This window comes from Vanrija pseudolonga, chromosome 2, assembly GCF_020906515.1.
Source record: "Vanrija pseudolonga chromosome 2, complete sequence".
NCBI classification, from domain to species: Eukaryota; Fungi; Basidiomycota; class Tremellomycetes; order Trichosporonales; family Trichosporonaceae; genus Vanrija; species Vanrija pseudolonga.
Window position 1 is genome coordinate 2,749,865 of NC_085850.1, and position 13,935 is coordinate 2,763,799.

At 63.6% G+C, this 13,935-nt stretch overlaps 5 protein-coding genes and 1 non-coding gene across 6 annotated transcripts; 4 read left to right on the top strand and 2 right to left on the bottom strand.

Moving 5' to 3' along the window:
- Positions 1–691: 691 nt before the first annotated feature.
- On the top strand, positions 692–3,149 carry LOC62_02G002817 (uncharacterized protein). The gene is made up of 4 exons (XM_062769336.1): positions 692–1,041; positions 1,140–1,598; positions 1,667–2,574; positions 2,621–3,149. Exons 1-4 carry the CDS (start codon positions 958–960, stop codon positions 3,114–3,116), a joined length of 1,947 nt encoding a protein of 648 aa, XP_062625320.1. The 5' UTR covers positions 692–957; the 3' UTR covers positions 3,117–3,149.
- A 118-nt stretch (positions 3,150–3,267) lies between these two features.
- On the top strand, positions 3,268–3,348 carry LOC62_02G002818. The gene has a single exon. It is a non-coding gene; the product is annotated as a tRNA-Ser (tRNA).
- Positions 3,349–4,122: 774 nt separating this feature from the next.
- SPBC2A9.02_0 (putative protein) lies at positions 4,123–7,254 on the top strand (the record flags this gene model as incomplete). Its single annotated transcript, XM_062769337.1, has 2 exons — positions 4,123–5,015; positions 6,408–7,254. The coding sequence occupies 2 exons, from the start codon at positions 4,123–4,125 to the stop codon at positions 7,252–7,254; spliced, it is 1,740 nt and encodes a 579-aa protein (XP_062625321.1).
- Positions 7,255–7,740: 486 nt separating this feature from the next.
- On the bottom strand, positions 7,741–9,326 carry nuo40 (NADH-ubiquinone oxidoreductase subunit, mitochondrial). Its single transcript, XM_062769338.1, has 4 exons — positions 9,248–9,326; positions 9,138–9,190; positions 8,734–9,083; positions 7,741–8,591 (listed from the first exon to the last, which is right to left on the bottom strand). Exons 1-4 carry the CDS (start codon positions 9,264–9,266, stop codon positions 7,775–7,777), a joined length of 1,239 nt encoding a protein of 412 aa, XP_062625322.1. The 5' UTR covers positions 9,267–9,326; the 3' UTR covers positions 7,741–7,774.
- Positions 9,327–9,630: 304 nt separating this feature from the next.
- On the top strand, positions 9,631–11,677 carry SPBC25H2.16c (putative ADP-ribosylation factor-binding protein). The gene is made up of 5 exons (XM_062769339.1): positions 9,631–9,906; positions 9,982–10,069; positions 10,109–10,325; positions 10,377–10,586; positions 10,635–11,677. The coding sequence occupies exons 1-5, from the start codon at positions 9,846–9,848 to the stop codon at positions 11,643–11,645; spliced, it is 1,587 nt and encodes a 528-aa protein (XP_062625323.1). The 5' UTR covers positions 9,631–9,845; the 3' UTR covers positions 11,646–11,677.
- Positions 11,678–11,784: 107 nt separating this feature from the next.
- On the bottom strand, positions 11,785–13,119 carry CPA1 (Carbamoyl-phosphate synthase arginine-specific small chain; the record flags this gene model as incomplete). The annotated part of the gene is made up of 1 exon (XM_062769340.1): positions 11,785–13,119. The coding sequence occupies one exon, from the start codon at positions 13,117–13,119 to the stop codon at positions 11,785–11,787; it is 1,335 nt and encodes a 444-aa protein (XP_062625324.1).
- Between the last annotated feature and the right edge of the window lie 816 nt (positions 13,120–13,935).

Sequence of the window (13,935 nt, forward strand, 5' to 3'; positions counted from 1 at the left end):
GCGTGTCAAGGAGGTCAGGAGGGCAGGGTAAGAATGAGGGTTTCGAGGCGTCTGGGTCTGGGCGCGACCCCCCCTCCGGCTCCTGGTCCCTGTATCACTTGTGCCGGCTTGGTGTCGCCGACTGTTACTGGGCGTTTGGTCAATTAAACAGCCACCAGAGGCTGAGCAGGAGGCGCCATGCACGCCGACTTTTAGGAAATGGTTGCAGGGGGTGGTGAGATGTCGAATAGCCATGCAAACACCGTACGATGGATGGATGAGAGATGCGTCGTTGAAAGAGTTTTGTTCAAGTTGAATGCTTTGGTCGAGACTATGTATTTGCCAGCGGAGTGGAATGTGCCTGATGTCCCCCTCTGCTCGCCTCTGTTCCGCTGCGTGTTCCGGGAAGGCGTTTTGCGATCGAGCAGACTGGTGCGTGCGGAATGACGCCCAGTGGAACAACCCAAAATGATGGTGCGTGGTGGGGTGCAGTGGGGTGCAGCCAGCAGCAGCGCGCGGCAACCAAGGGCAGGGGCAGGCCTTTACGGCATCGAGACAGCCTAACCAGCTACTCTATTTGCGTGTCAAGGGGCCAGCCAGCCAGACATGCAGCAACCTGGGCCGACCTTTGTATCGTCGTCTCAATCACACTTGCACCTCTTGCACCTCATCTCAGTCACACACACCCAACGGCAATGCGCAGCACCCAGCGCGCGTCAGTGCCATCATAGTCCCGGTTCACACCCATCGACCGTGCGACGACGACCTACGACTACGACGACGAACTCACCCCGACCCAGATCGCGACTCCACCCCACCCCCCACGCGCGCAATACTCCGGCGATCGTGGTCGCGACCTGACTGGGCAAACGTAACAGCTTGCTGCTGCTAGGTCGCCATCGCGCTGGCGGGGGGGACAAACACCATCACCACACCACCCTCGCCATTGCTCCTGCTGTTGCATCTCACTCAACCACCATGGAGACCATGGCGGCCCAGGCGGGGCCATCACGCCGCCAGTCAGCGGCTGGCTTGTCAGCAGCAATGGGCTATGACACGAGGGTGAGTAACCTGCTCAGACAACTGCTGCACGAGCAACAACGCCGAAACCTGGGCAGCGCTCGAGCGTATCGTGGCTCACGCACTTGCCTCCTCCACAGATAGCCGACTTTCCCCACGCTCCCAGCTCGTTCCCCAATGGCATGGCGACTGCACTGCTACCCACCGCGACGACCTCGGCGCCGGCGTCAATCCTCAGCAACCGCCCGTATGCCGACTCGTTGGGCGCGTCGGCGTCCGACTCGGGCTCGACCCGGTCGCTGTCGGTCCACTCGCGCGAGCGCAACCCCACAGCAGGCGTGTTCGGGCGCCGCGGATCAGCCGCAGGAGGGATGGTCCGCCCCGGCAACAAGACGAAGAGCATGACGAGCAGCTCGAACCGCTCATACCGGTCCAACAAGTCGAACCGGTCGTCCTCGATCCACGACACGGCGTCAGGCGAGCAAATGTTCGAGATGACGGCGGTGACCCTGCGCGCTGGGGGAAAGAAGCGCGTGCACGAGGACCCGAGCACACGCGTCGACAGACGCAAGGCTGAAGCTGCGATGCAGAAGTGGAGGGTGAGTGGCACGAGTTTGGCTTCTTGAGCGTGGGCGACTGCACGGCGGGCAGCTGACACGCGCCCCAGAGATGGATCGTCGAGCAGCCTACCCAGCCTAGTCCGGCGGACACCAACCCCCTCTTTGGCCCGCCTACAAGTCTGGCAGAAGCATCGAGATATTCCCCCGCACCAACGCCGCCCGCGTCGCACGGATCGTTCTTAATATCGCCGCGCGGCTCCCTCGCAGGGCCGAGCACGCTAGGACACGGCGTGATGAGCAGCGCGGCCACTCACACCTCCGAGGTATCACACAATGTCGGCCCGAGCACACCGGTCAGCACGACAGTACCATTGGGGCCCGGTTTGGACATCTACACGACCGAGTCGACGCGCGTGCTGCGCGACGTCGAGCTCGCGATCGACCCTGGGTACTTTGGCGGTGACGCAACGTCACCTGCCCAGAGAACACGTCGGCTGTCGACACATCCACGGATATCACCGAAAGAGAATCCATTCTCATTCATCGACACATTACTATCACGGCGGGGGATACGGCCGCTCGTGCTCGAGCTCGTCGTGTCACTAGGCGCGTACGTGGACGCCGTGTGGTCGACGACACACCCCGACGAGCCAATCCCTTGGACTGGGATGCCTATGCCCACAGCACAGCGCCGGGTATCCTTTGCGTCTGGTGCTGCTCCGCCACGAAGAATGTGGAGCAGCTGGACGATCACAGCGGTACAAGAGGCCAAGAAGCGCGGGTTCCTTGCCAACCCCCAGACGCAGAGCGATGTCGACTTTTGGGGTTGGGAGATTCGCTATGGCCTGCGGGATACGGACGAGGCGGTCAACCGGCGCAAGGACATGGGCTGGGCTTTTGGCGAGGCTGTCATCAGAGGGCAGTACGGGGATATTGTTCCGGCGAATGTGTTTGCAACCGACGGTGGCGGCGGCAATATTCCCCGGTTGTTGAACGACCTGGAAGAGGCCCTGTGGTGAGTAACTACTGGGTCGCCAGCAGGATACTAACCATGCACTCAGGGGTGACGCGATGCCAGCGTCCTCAGACCTGGCGTTTGAGCACGACGGCGTGTTCGACCCGTTCTCAGTGTACCGCGAGGGCGACGATCTCATTGGCATCGACAGCCAGAAGAAGAACCCGGAGGAGCGGGAGGCCGAGCTCCGCAAGGTGTTTGGCGACGCGTTCAGCGCGTACGCGCCGCGTCCCCGGTCCGGCGTGGTTCCAACAAGCCAGGCTATCCCGGCCTACTCGCCGGAGCAGCTCCACCCGCCTCCGCTCTCGTCGCCCTCGTCGCCAGTGTCGGCCAAGCACGAGCTGTCGCTGCGCACACCGGCCGACCATCACGTGGCCGCGATGCCCGACCTCGACTTTTCGGTTCTCGGCGCGCTGCAGGAGATGTCGATGGAGGAGAAGCTCGAGCTCGGTCGCCGGCGGCACCAGGAGTACCTCGAGCGGACGCGCGCAGAGGCGGGGGAGGTGGCTGCGGAGAAGGGAGAGGCGGTCGCGGCGGTGTAATCGTGTACAATAGCTTCTTGGTATCATCTTCATGTACACTGTCACAGGGCGGGGTGGCGGAGTCGTGTGGGGGCGGCGTCGGACTCCGCGGCGTCGGCAACGTGCCTCGTGCAACCGCCCAACAACACCAACCCACTCCGGCAGGCACCAAGGCAACGTGGCGGAGTGGTTAACGCGGTTGACTCGAAATCAACTTCCTTCGGGAGCACATGTTCGAATCATGTCGTTGTCGGTGAGCGCGTAGAGCGTATAGCTTTTGCGTTTTGCGTCGCGGGGCAGGGTGCTGTGGTTGGGCAGCGGGGTTGGTGCGAGCGGAGCGGGTCGGGGCGAGGGGGAGACGAGGCGAGGCGGGGAAGGTGGGGTGGCTGGTGGCGCCACTGAGACGCACGGCCCGCTGCAATGCTGCGTGACAGGCTCGCCCACCATACGCTATGCACCACAGTCTGCGCCAGCGTCCCGCAGTGCTGGTGAGTAAGATGCCGACGGGCAGAAGGAGATGGGCGAGTGGTGTAATGTGTGGGCTGGGCGCACCTCGGCGCCGAGGATGCCGACGCGACGCCCACCAGCGCAGCAGCCCGACGGTCAACCCTCGGGCAGGCGCACGGTATGCCGCAACAACAACTCGCAACAATCTATTTACAGTGTGTATGCATGCAGTCACTGCTGCACGTGGCCTCGGCGAGGACGTACTGTGCAGTGTAAGAAGAGCATGCACGCTGGCCAGAGTCCGGCGGCCGGCCGATCGTCGTCGCTCGCTCGCTCGGTTGCCCGACACTCGCCACTTGCCCGCTTGACGAGCTTATCGATCTCTGGTGGCCGATGTGTGGCAGTGGACGGGCGGGTGGTGGGTCGCCGATGGCCGATACAGTGCTGGGGGGTATAAGAGGTCGTTGTGGTGGTGATGCAGCAGCAGACAGCAGTGACAAGAAGCGACTTCGGCCCAGCTCCTCGACACTCAAACCGCCACACCCAACCCACCCCCACCCCCTACCCCCCACCACCCACAATGAAGGTCTTCCTCACCGGCGCATCAGGCTACATCGGCTCCAACCTCACGCGCGAGCTCGTGGCGCACGGGCACAGCGTCACGGGCCTCGTGCGCTCCGAGGCGAGCGCGGCAATCGTGGCGAAGAACGGCGGCACGGCGGTGCTGGGCAGCGGCGACCCCAAGACCGACCTGCCCCTCATCGTGGCGCAGGCGCGCGCGCACGACGCGACGTACCACCTCGCGTTTGACCACAGCTTCACCGACTTCCTCGGCGCGTGTGCCGACGAGCGCGCGGTGGTGGACTCTGTCGCCGCCGCGTACGAGGGCACGGACAAGGTGCTCGTCATGACCTCTGGCACGTTGCTCGGGGCGCACATCATCCCGTTCACCGAGGCCGACTCGAGCGCCGGCTCGCACAACCCCCGCGCCGCGACCGAGGCCACCGCGGAAGCCTGGGCGGCGAAGGGGAACCGCGTCGCCATTGTCCGCCTGCCCCCCATCACTCACGGGGGCGACCTCGGTGCCGGCGGCTTTATCCACCGTATCATCCGCGCGTGCCGCGAGGGCGGCGCCGCGGCGATCATTGGCGACGGGGGCAACCGCTGGCCGGCGGTGCAGGTCGCCGACGCGGTGGCCGTGTACCGCGGCGCGCTGGGCGCGGAGCCCGGCCACATCCTCCGCCTGCACCCCATCGCCGACGAGGGCAACCGCGTCGCGGACATCATGGGCCTCATTGCCGCTCATGAGGGGATCGAAGTCAACAGCGTTACCCCCGAGGCGGCGGTCGCGCAGTTCGGCTTCATCGGACACTTGCTCGGGCTGGATAACCTCGTCACGAGCAAGATCACCCGGGAGACGCTCGGATGGACGCCGACCCAGCCCGGGCTGCTCGACGAGCTGCGCGCCGGCAAGTACTTTGACACGGCGTAGCGTGGCGGCTTGGCGTGGCGTAACTGTAGAAATGTAGACGGTGTGTGTAGATACGTATGAAATGACGTGGAGACGACAGACAGGTGGGACAGCGTCAGACGTGAAGCTCACAGGGTTAGGGGACAGTACGGACACGGCATTGAGGCTGAGGGCCGGGCCACGGGGCAGTGAGCGCAGACAGGCAGAGGGACGGCGCGAGAGGTCGGAACCATGTCGCCGAGGCAGGCTGACTACGGGCTGCACCTCGAGCCCAGCGCAAGCTGAGGGCAATTGTAAGCCGAGGCCAGCTGCAACCCGAGCCAGCTGCGAGCCGAGGCCAGTGTCCCAGTCCTTGGGGAGGCCCTGCGAGGTCAGACGGCATCTGCCTCAAACAGCTGGGGCAGTGGCCGGCTGCGAGGGAGCATCACACCCTGCGCCACGTAGGGTGTGTCGAGGCATGCAGACGTGCCAGCATGCAAGGGCTGCACGAGCGCACGCACGCATGTGACTTGCCTCAAGGCGCATGCATTCGCCAGCCGGCCGCGAAGGCGGACGAGGCGCGACGCGGCGGCATTGCAGGCTGTTGCGTGCCACGGTGACTGCTGGAATCAGTGGGCAAGCAAGGTACGATACGCTTGTACGCTTCGCTCGCTGGTGCTGGGGAAGAAGCCGACACGCGCCTCCAGCACCTGGGTTATAGAACGAAATCTCGCCTGGCTGTGGCGTGCTGGCACTGCCAAGCGAGGCCAATCGGCGCGTCATCGCCGAGGCTGCTGAGCGGGGCTAGGGTGGGCGCGCCACGAAAATCAAAGATTAAACGATGACGGGTTGTCAAGCTTGCATGCACTCCGTCAGCGCTCACCGACCCCGAGGACATTGATTATCGCTAACGCCGGAGTTAAGCTACACTGGCTCTGAAGCAGCAGCGATACCCTGGACCAGGCGCTCAGGATCCGGCGCCCGCGATCATGCAGATCGCGCAGATGTGTGTCATGGGGGTGTAATCGGTAATCGCTATCGAGCACGTCGTGGCGTCCTCCGTCGGTGGTGGGGCCGGGGCTTGCGGGGAGGGAGCGTTGTTGGGTTCGTTTGAACGTGCACCATGCATGCGCTGGAGATCGCCGAGGCGTGCTCGTCATATTATCAAGCAGGGCAGCTGCTTCGGCGACGGTCGTGGAGAGAGAGAGAGCGGGCGGGCGAGGTGGTCGGCGAGGTACATAAGTGGCGGGGGTCGATCCGTCTCAGAGTCTCATCAGCAAGCACCTCCAGCACCTCTACACCCCTCCCCAGCTCCCAAAACCCAACCCCACCCACTACACCCCCACAATGCCTTCCGTTTTCATCACCGGAGCCTCAGGCTACATCGCCTCGGCGATCACGCGCGAGCTCGTGAGCCACGGGTACGCCGTGACTGGCCTCGTGCGCTCCGAATCGTCCGCGGCCAAGGTCAAGGCGAACGGCGCGACGCCGATTATTGGGTCCACGACCGACCTCGAGCTCGTGTCCAAGAGCGCCGCGGCGGCCGACGCGACCATCCACACGGCGTTCGACCACTCGTGGCGCGACATTGCGGCCGCGTGCGCCGAGGACCGCGCGGCCATCGGCGCGATCGGCTCGGCGTACGAGGGCACCGGCAAGACCTTCATCATCTCCTCTGTCGCCACGCTCGGCGTCCTCCACCCCACTTTCACCGAGAAGGACGAGGGCGGCCCCGGCGCCGTCAACCCGCGCTTCTTCTCTGAGCGCGTCGCCGAGAGCTTCGCCGCCAAGGGCACACGTCCGGTCATCATCCGCATCGCGCCTCTCGTCCAGGGCCCCGACCTCGCGAGCTCGTCCTTCTTCCTCTCGCTCCTCAAGAAGGCCAAGGAGAGCGGCGTCGCCGCCACCGTTAACGGCGGGAAGGCGCGCTGGTCGAGCGTCCACGTCGCCGACATTGCGCCGCTGTTCCGCATCGCCCTCGAGAAGAAGGGCACCGCGGGCCAGTTCGAGCGCTACCACGCCGTCGGCGACAACGGCGTGCCTGTCAAGGAGATTGTCGATGTCATTGGCGAGAAGCTCAACATCCCCGTCACCGACCTGACGGGCGACGACGCCTTCAAGCACTACGGCATCCTCGGCAAGCTCATCGGCCTCGACAACCCCATCGAGAACTCGGTGACTATCGAGCAGACCGGCTGGTCCCCCAAGCAGCCCAACGTCCTCGAGGCCCTCAAGGCCGGCAAGTACTTTGACCAGCTCTAGGTTGTGCCGCCGCTAGTGGCACGATAAGTTTATAAGTGAATTATGCACTAGACTTTGGTAGAAAGGCGGTGCAAGGGAGTCATGGCAAGGACGTGGTTGCGCCCGCGGCAGATGGCATCTGGGGATGAGGACCTCAAGGTGCCAAGGTACCCAACTGAGCCACCGAGCATGACAGTTGGACAGGTGTGTGTCGCACCTTATGTTGCCCCTGAGAAGCTCATCGCTTGGAGCAGGCGAGGACGTGTCAATGCACCGCCATGATGACGCCGGAGTCGTGACACAGAAGAGGGGAGATCAGATCAGTGACGTGTAGTTGAATCAGTGGACAACGTGAAGTGGCAGCTGGCGTCAGCCTGGACATCGAAGCTTGAGGTTGATAATGCGACCTCACCCTCTCACTCCACCCGACAGACCACTACCAGACAGGGGGTAACCTGTTCACCCTCGCAGCACTCGCTTCGCTCGTGCCGCTCACGCCGCGCGCAGCCTGCTAATCCCATATGCATTTTAGTCGGTTTCTCTAAGGCACGACGTGGTAAGGCTTGGGGGCCTTGAAGTGGCCAAGCTCGACGGGCGAGTCGAACGTGGCGGCGGCACGGTACCTCCTAACGTACTTGATCGCGTGCTCCTCGATAAAGTCGGGCTCGATCTGGAGGTCGGCCCATGACTTGATGGGCTCGCCGTCGACGGCGGGGACACCAGTGTAGCCCTCCTCGGGGACCCAGCCGCTGGGGATCTTGGAGGTGTCGGGGGCGAAGAACTTCTCGACGCCGGCGTCGTCAATGTAACGACGCTCAATCTCGTCGGGGCTGACGGTAGGCCACCAGAGAGCCTTGTTGGTGATACCAGCAAAGGCCTTGGCGAGGGCCTTGGGGACAGTGGGGTCGGAAACCTCGCCCTTGAGGGTCAGGGCCTGGATCAATGCGAGGATGGTGTTGTAGGTGTGGACGGCGGGGCCGGGGAGGTTGAAGGTCGAGGCGACCGAGGTGACGGGGGCGTCAAGGATGACCTTGAGGGCCTGGGCAACGTCAAGCGCGTGGACGGGCAAGATCTTGGTGTTGCCGCCGTTGAGCTTGAACAGAATAGGCCACTGGGCAGCAGCGTTCAACAGCCAGTCCTCGGGGCCGTACATGTATCCGGGGCGGACAATGGTGGCCGTGGGGAAGGCGTCACGGACAGCACGCTCACCGGCGTACTTGGAGCGGTAGAACTCGGAGGGCGAGTTGGGGTTGGCGTTGAGGTGCGAGACGTGGATCAGCTGGTCGACACCCGAGGCAGCCGATACCTCGGCGATGAGGCCCGCGGCCTTGACGTTGACGTCGTCGTAGGAGAAGTTCCTGAGGGGGTTAGTGCCCGCGACGATGGGTGTGGTGGCAGCCGTCGGCTCGCAGTCTCCCTCCTCCGTTGCCTTCGTCCCTCCACCGCTCCGCTCCCTCATATCCCTCCGCCTCACTGCCACCACCACGGCTTCACACTCACCTGGTCTGCCAGTCGCGGCCGACAAGGTTGTAGACAGTGTCGGAGTGACGAACAGCCTCGTGGATCTGGTCGGGGTTGCGGGCATCCCACTCGAGGGGAACGACCTGGCCGAGGTCACCGGTGACCTTGAGGTGGCGCTTGTCGTCCTCGTCACGGTAAGGAACGATGACCTGCGAGCCCTCCTTGGCGAGCTTGGCAACAATGTAACGACCGAGGAAGCCAGTCGCGCCGAAGACGGTGACAGTGTGTCCCGAGGTGGCCGAGCGACCGCCGGTCGGGGGGCCCTGCTTGATGATGGGCTGGGCGCGGTTCGTCTTGGGCTGGTTGACAATGGTCAGGTCGTGGGCGGACTGTGCGGGGCGTTAGTGCCATCGGCGTTGCGTGGTAGAGCAGCAGCGGCGTACCCGAGTCGCGATGCGGGGCACGCGCGATGCCGCCTTTGACCGGAGGACAGGAGCTGCGCGGGGCGTCAGTTTGCGGCGATTTGGGTATGCGTAGTCGCGCCTAAACGTACCAAAACGAACGGACGCCATGGTGGCCTCTGTCGCCTGTGTTGTTTGGGGGTGAAGACGAGGAAGAGTGGTGTGGTAGCGACGAAGGTGGTCCTGGTGATATGCTGGCTGTATGGTTGGCTACTCCGCCGACTGGCTGCTGCACGCTCGGCGGAGAGCTACGGTGACGGCTCCTACGGTGGAGCGGAAGCAAATCCGTCCCAGGCAAGAGGTCGGAGAAAGCAGCACTTCGTGAGTGTGGCAGTGGGGAGGAGGGGCCTCAGGGTTGAATCCACGTGGCAATGCGGAGCCAATTCTATCGGCCGTCGCGCGATGTGCCATCAGCCATCCAAGAGCCCGTCAGCGTTGCGGCGGCGTCGTCGACGCCATTCAAGACACGTCCGCACTCGTAGACGGACTGTTGGCCCATCACACACTTCTCGGTCGCACCGACAAAACCCGGCAGGCAACGCCGTGCGCATCGCCCGCTTCGATACCCCCCCTAGACCACGCCACGTTACTGGAAACCGAGCTCGTGGCAACGCTCCACGCGCTCACTAGACGACCACGGCACACCGCCTATTCGCGGCCTCGGAGCCCTTCCCCTCCCGCCCCGCCGCAATGTTGCCCGCGACCTCGGCCCGTCCTTGGGCGAGTCGGTCGCCCGTCCAGGCCCTTGTCGGTGCGTTGGTCCTGCCTGCTGGCGCGACGGCGTCGGCTGGGCTTGCTCCCGATGACCTCCACTGACGCTCCCCAGACCAGGCCTGCGACCCAACGCTCCTCGCGCCCAACGACATGGTGAACATTGAGCTTGCCGAGTACATTAACAGGAAGAAGGCAAATACGTGAGTTTCGGGGTCACCGCATGTCAGCTCACACCTCAGGCCACGAGAAGCCACACACGCTCTTGTCCAGTACATCAACTCGCGCAACCCCAACCAGGCGCTGCTCGCGCTCAATGTCCTCGACCACCTTGTCAAGAACTGTGGATACCCGATTCACCTGCAGATCAGTACCAAGGACTTCCTGAATGAGCTGGTTCGCCGATTCCCAGAACGTCCCCCGATGGTCACGGGCCGTGTCATGGGCCGCATCCTCGAGGTGAGTTGCACTCCCGATCGCAGTCGCCTCCGTCCGGCTAACTCGTCGCAGCTCATTCACGAGTGGAAGAACACTCTCTGTGTGACGTCCAAGTACAAGGACGATCTGGTGCACATTCGCGACATGCACCGCCTGCTGAGCTACAAGGGCTACCGATTCAAGGCGTTTGACGCGGCTACCGCCATGGCCACAAGCAACCCAAACGCCGACCTCAAGTCGCCTGAGGAGCTGGAGCAGGAGGACCGGGCCGCGAAGAGTGCTGTGAGTGGAAAGCAGCTGTAACTAAGGCGGCGATGCTGACGTCGGCAGAAACTCCAAGAGCTTATCCGCCGAGGAACGCCCCGCGATCTCGCGGCCGCTCAGGAGCTCATGAAGCAGCTCGCGGGTGCCGAGCCCGAGGCTGCCGTCGACTACGAGAAGCAGACGCTCAACGAGTTGGATAAGGTGCAGAGCAAGGCGATCCTCCTCAACGATATGCTCAACAACGCAAAAGAGGGCGAGCGCATCGGCCTGGAGGGCGATGTTTACGACCAGGTCGCCCAGGCGTGCCGCGGCGCTCGTCCCAAGATCCAGAAATGGGTAGAGGAGGACACGGGAGAGCACGAGGGCCTGATGGACCGGCTGCTGCTGTGCAACGACCTGATCAACAATGCGTTGAACCGGTTCGAGGCGGCGAAGAAGGGTGACTGGGCTGCGGCCAACACTATTGCCCAGCAGGCCGAAGCAGGGCCAAAACAGAACGACCTCATCTCGTTCGACGCCTTTGCCGACGATGACGAGGCGCCAGCAAGCGGTGGTGGCCTCGCTCTGCCCTCGGGCCCCGGCGCCGCGCCCTCGGCGTCCAACCCGGGCTTCACGGCCGGTGGACTGCCTCTGGACCTGTTTGCGCCTTCCCCCTCGTCATCGCCCGCGCCTGGCCCTTCGCAGCAGTCGCAGAGACCACAGCAGAACCCCATGGACTTCTTCAACACGACGTCTCAGCCGCCTGCGTACGGCGGCGGCTTCCAGCAGCAGCAGCAGTTCCAGCCTCAGCAGCAGTTTGGCCAGCCTCAGTACCAGCAGCAGCAGCAGTACCCTGCCCAGCCCCAGTACCCTGCCCACGGCCAGTTCCAGGCGCAGCAGCAGCCCAAGCCTGCGACGCCTCAGCAGACGCAGTTTGGCCTTGGCGGCAGCCTCACGCCAACGGCAACAGGATATGCCGTGCCGGCTGGCAATGGCCACTCGGCGACATCGTCGCCTGCGCCGGCGCAGCCCCAGCAGCAGCAGCAGCAGCAGAAGAAGCCGGACGCGTTTGCCGATCTCGTCGACCTAATGGGTTAGTGCGTTGTAGAGTTATGGATCCTTGCATGTTGCGTCGTGGCGAGTCGTGCTGTTCTCACGTTTGGACTGTATAAACTTGTGCATGTGCTATTAATTGTACAATGTACCGCGCTGTATAGGCGCGTCGACAAAGCGACGCTTACGCAGACGGCTGCGAGACGTGGTGGGGGTTGACCTTGACCTGGTCGGCACCAATGTGGGCCGAGCCGCCAGTGGCGCCGGCAGCACAGGCGTCAACAAAGTCGCTGAGCATGCCGATGGTGTCGAGAGGACCGCCGGCCGACTCGGGGTGGAACTGGACGCCCCAGATCTGCTTGCCCGACTCGGGGGTCGAAATGATGCCCTCGACCGACGAGTCGTTGCAGTTGATGAAGAAGGGGGCCCAGCCCTCGGGGAAGTCCTCGGTAAGCTTGAGGGCGTACTGGTGGTTCTGCGAGGTGACGTAGACGCGGCCGGCCTTGATGGACGCCGAGTTGGCGAGGGCGAGCACGGGCTGGTTGTGGCCACGGTTGCCAAAGGTCATGCGGTACGCCTCCATGCCGGCGGCGATACCGAGGATCTGGTGGCCCATGCAGATGCCGAAGATGGGCTTGTTCCACTCGGCAATGGTCTGGCGCACACGCATGGCAGTGTCGTAGATGGACATGGGGTCACCGGGGCCGTTGGAGAGGAAGAGACCGTCGTACTGGTCACGGACGGTGTTGAAGTCGAAGTCCCAGGGGAGGACAGTGACGCGGGCACCGCGCTTGACAAGCGAACGGGTGATGTTGGCCTTGGTGCCAAAGTCGAGGACGGCAATCTTGGGGCCCTTGCCGTTGGGGTTGAGCTCGTAGGGCTGCTTGGTGGAGACCTGCGAGATGAGGTTCTCCTTGGAAGGGTCCCAGTAGGCGTCCTGGGCAGGGGCGCCCTTGGCGACCTCGTCGGCACCGATAGCGATACGGCCGAGAGTGGTACCCTGGTCACGGAGGAGGGTGGTGATGGCACGGGTGTCGACACCAGTGACACCGGGGATGTCGTAGCGAGCGCACCACTCGTGGAGCGACTCGACGGCCTGGTAGTGCGAGTACTTGACGGCGAGGTCCGAGACGATCACACCGGCAACCTGCATGCCGTCCGACTCGAGGAAGGGGATGCCAGGAGTCTCAGGCAGGGGGGCGTTGGAGGGGACGCCGTAGTTTCCGACCATGGGCGAGGTGAAGACCAAGAACTGGCCGCGGTACGAGGGGTCGGTGAGCGAGTCGGTGTACGACGTGATCGACGTGCTGAAGACGGTCTCGCCAAACTTTGAGTTGGACGAGCCAAAGCCAGTGCCGTGGTACTCCTGGCCCGACTTGAGGAAGAGGGCGGCGGGCACCTTGGCGGGGAGGACGTTCTGGAGCAGGCTCTGGTTGGGGAGGGTGGTGGGGGTCGCGAGGCCACGGCGGGCGGTCGCGGCGGCAGCCGTCTTGGCGAGGGGGCGGAGGATGGACGACATTGTGGTATAGAAGTTTCCGGGGAGAACGATTTGTTTAATCGCTAAGGGTGAAAACGAGGTCAGAGAGGTAGCTGGGAGGTTGTGTCAGTTGTTGAATGGCGCAGGTGCAGGCGCAGGTGCAGGATAAGGGTGGGTGGGTTGGTTTGGCGCGATGGTCCGCCCCGCCTTCCAGCTCGACTCACTCGTCAGAAGTACGTTCAGTCCACAGCATCGACAGGGCTGGGGAGTGGGTGGTGGGTTGGGAGTGGCGCGTGCGCGTGGGTGGCTGCGAGAGGCAAGTTGTTGCTGGTGTGGTGGTTGTGGTGGTGAGTAGAAGAAGAAGAAAGGCAGGCAGCGTTATCGAGGTTGCAGTCGCCTGTCCGCCCGTCGTCTGTGGCCCACCGCGCACCATTGGCTGTGGATTTTTCTGAATCTTCGACTCGTCGGCACCCAAACTGGCGGAATCAATTATTTCCCGACGCCTGGTTGGTAGGCACGCAGTAAGCGCGTATGCGGCACGCGGCGGTGGTGTGCCCTGTGACGACGACGACGGCAGAATGCATACGCGCAGGCAGGAATGAGACGCTGCGGTGAGATCCCGAGCCGGCTTTGTCGGGCCGGGAGGTCGTGTGCGACAGTGAGCAGGGTCGTAGTGATGGCGAATGGGGAGAGATCGGCAGCGTACACGTCACAGTGGCACAAGACGTGGCAGGGAAGGTGTGGAGAAGGGCAGTATGGAAGTTTTTTTTCTAGTCATCGTCGACATCTGCACGCAGCGAACGACTAGAAACACGCGCATGCAACGCGCAGTACGCAGTGAGCGTGAGGCCGCCACCG